A 2,349-nucleotide genomic window follows, 5' to 3' on the forward strand; every position below is an offset into this window, starting at 1 on the left:
ATAATAAAATCATGAAAGAATTAATTTTTTTTGTAAATGGCAAAAGAGATATGGAGAATAATTCAATTAAAAAAAAAAAGCTCAAATATCAAAGAACAAATTAGTCGAAGTTGACATAATTAAAATTATGAATACTGCATTTGATGACTGTGGAATCTTCCGTGGATGAGTGAATTGAATTGGTAAACGCTTGGACGGCAAGATAACGGCACATGTGAATCACCCTATTTAAACTTAAGTTGACTTAATAATTTTAATATTCAAATTATATTTATCTCTATTTTAATTAAAATTTATTATAAATTACTTACACATATCTTAAATTTAATTGTTATTATTTGAATATTATTTAAATTTATTTAGTTACATAATTTATATAAAAATTTAATTTTTTTATTTAAAATGTAATATTCCAAAATTTATAAATATTAGTATAAAATTATATATATATATATATATATATATATATATATATATATATATATATATATATATATATATATATGTAAGAAATTAATTTTTTAGAGAATTTACTTAGGGTTTGAGAGTTAAAAAATTAAAAATATCACAAAGTAAATTTAAGTTTTAAGTATGTAGAGATGTTTTTTAATCAATTAATATTTTAAAATAATAATAATAATAATAATAATAATAATAATAATAATAATAATAATTAAAAAATTTGAATCTATAAAGATAAAAAAAATAGAGATAAATGTTACAAAATAAATAGAGATAAATGTTTATGCCAAAAAAAAAAAAGATTTTTTATTTTAATATTTAATTCATAATTAATGGTAAATTAACTTTAAATATTAAATTTGATAAAATTATTATTCTTAAATTTGAGGCAAATTAATGAAACTGAGTTTTTCTGTAGCCTTCAGCCATTAATCTGTATATTCAAACTGAATTTTTCCTACTTCTATACTTTTTGACATTTTCTATGGTAATAGCATTATAAATACCTCACTCTCAATCTCCTTTGCCCATCACAATTTTCTCTCCATAACCTGCTCTAAAAAATTGACGGCACCCCTTAAGATGAGAAGAAATCTTCTAACCATCATTGTAGCCATTTGTCTGGCTGCAGGAGCCATGCCCAAAAATGTAGTGGCTCAGAATTGTGGCTGTGCAGCCAATCTGTGCTGCAGTCAATACGGCTACTGTGGCACCGGTGACCCTTACTGCGGCCAAGGATGCAAAGAGGGTCCTTGCTATTCTACGCCTACACCCACCACACCATCCAGCAGCGTTTCCGTGGCTGATGTAGTTACTCCTGATTTCTTTAACGGGATAATCAATCAAGCCCCCGGGAACTGTGCCGGCAAGAACTTCTATAGCCTCGATACATTTCTCAGTGCTCTCAATTCATATTCTGATTTTGGCAAGATCGGTTCAAACGATGATTCCAAGCGCGAGATTGCTGCTTTTTTTGCTCATGTTACGCATGAAACAGGACGTAAGAACTATTTATCAGCAACATTAATTATTCTTTACGTATTAAAACTCATTTCAATAATGAACTTAAAAGAAATTAAACATTCTGTTTTTGCAGACTTCTGCTACATCGAGGAGATAGATGGAGCCTCCAAGGACTACTGCAACGAAACAAACACGCAGTACCCATGTGTTGCAGGCAAGAACTACTTTGGCCGAGGACCTCTTCAACTGACATGGAACTATAACTATGGACCAGCTGGGCAGAGCAATAACTTTGATGGGTTAAACGCTCCTGAAACTGTGGCCAATGACCCAGTTGTGTCATTTAAGACTGCTCTCTGGTTTTGGATGAACAACGTTCGCCCTGTCGTAAACCAGGGTTTTGGGGCAACGATTAGAGCCATTAACGGTGCAATTGAATGTAATGGTGGAAATTCCGGTGCTGTTCAGGCTCGTATTGGGTATTACACAGATTATTGTAACCAGTTTGGTGTTTCACCTGGAGATAATCTTAGTTGTTAGGTTGGTTACCTTATCGGACTTGACTATATTTTAAATAATAAATGATGTACTATTGCAGTAATTAATCCGACTACGCGTCGGAGTTGATGTATTATTTGCAAAGAATAAAATAATAAAGTGGGATTGCATGTTTTTGTTGTTTTTATGCTTAATTGCTTAAAAAAAATAATTAATATGTGAACAAGTCTGGTGTAATGGTGAACGTACACTACATTTTTTATATGTAGAGTCGACAGTTTAGAGAAGAACTTACTTTACACATTGAGCGCTGAATGATATTAATTTTCCATCAACCGTAAAATAATCAATATCACATTCTTATGCAAGTCGAGGGCCGTGGAAGCTATTTTATAAGTTAAAATCAGTCCTTAATTTATCAACTGT

General features: G+C 30.7%; 1 protein-coding gene across 1 annotated transcript; it reads left to right on the forward strand.

The window, feature by feature from the left end:
• Nucleotides 1–985: 985 nt before the first annotated feature.
• LOC110648017 (endochitinase PR4) lies at nt 986–2,110 on the forward strand. Its single transcript, XM_021802094.2, has 2 exons — nt 986–1,462; nt 1,559–2,110. Exons 1-2 carry the CDS (start codon nt 1,045–1,047, stop codon nt 1,963–1,965), a joined length of 825 nt encoding a protein of 274 aa, XP_021657786.2. The 5' UTR covers nt 986–1,044; the 3' UTR covers nt 1,966–2,110.
• Nucleotides 2,111–2,349: the final 239 nt, after the last annotated feature.

Source organism: Hevea brasiliensis, chromosome 6, assembly GCF_030052815.1.
Source record: "Hevea brasiliensis isolate MT/VB/25A 57/8 chromosome 6, ASM3005281v1, whole genome shotgun sequence".
NCBI classification, from domain to species: Eukaryota; Viridiplantae; Streptophyta; class Magnoliopsida; order Malpighiales; family Euphorbiaceae; genus Hevea; species Hevea brasiliensis.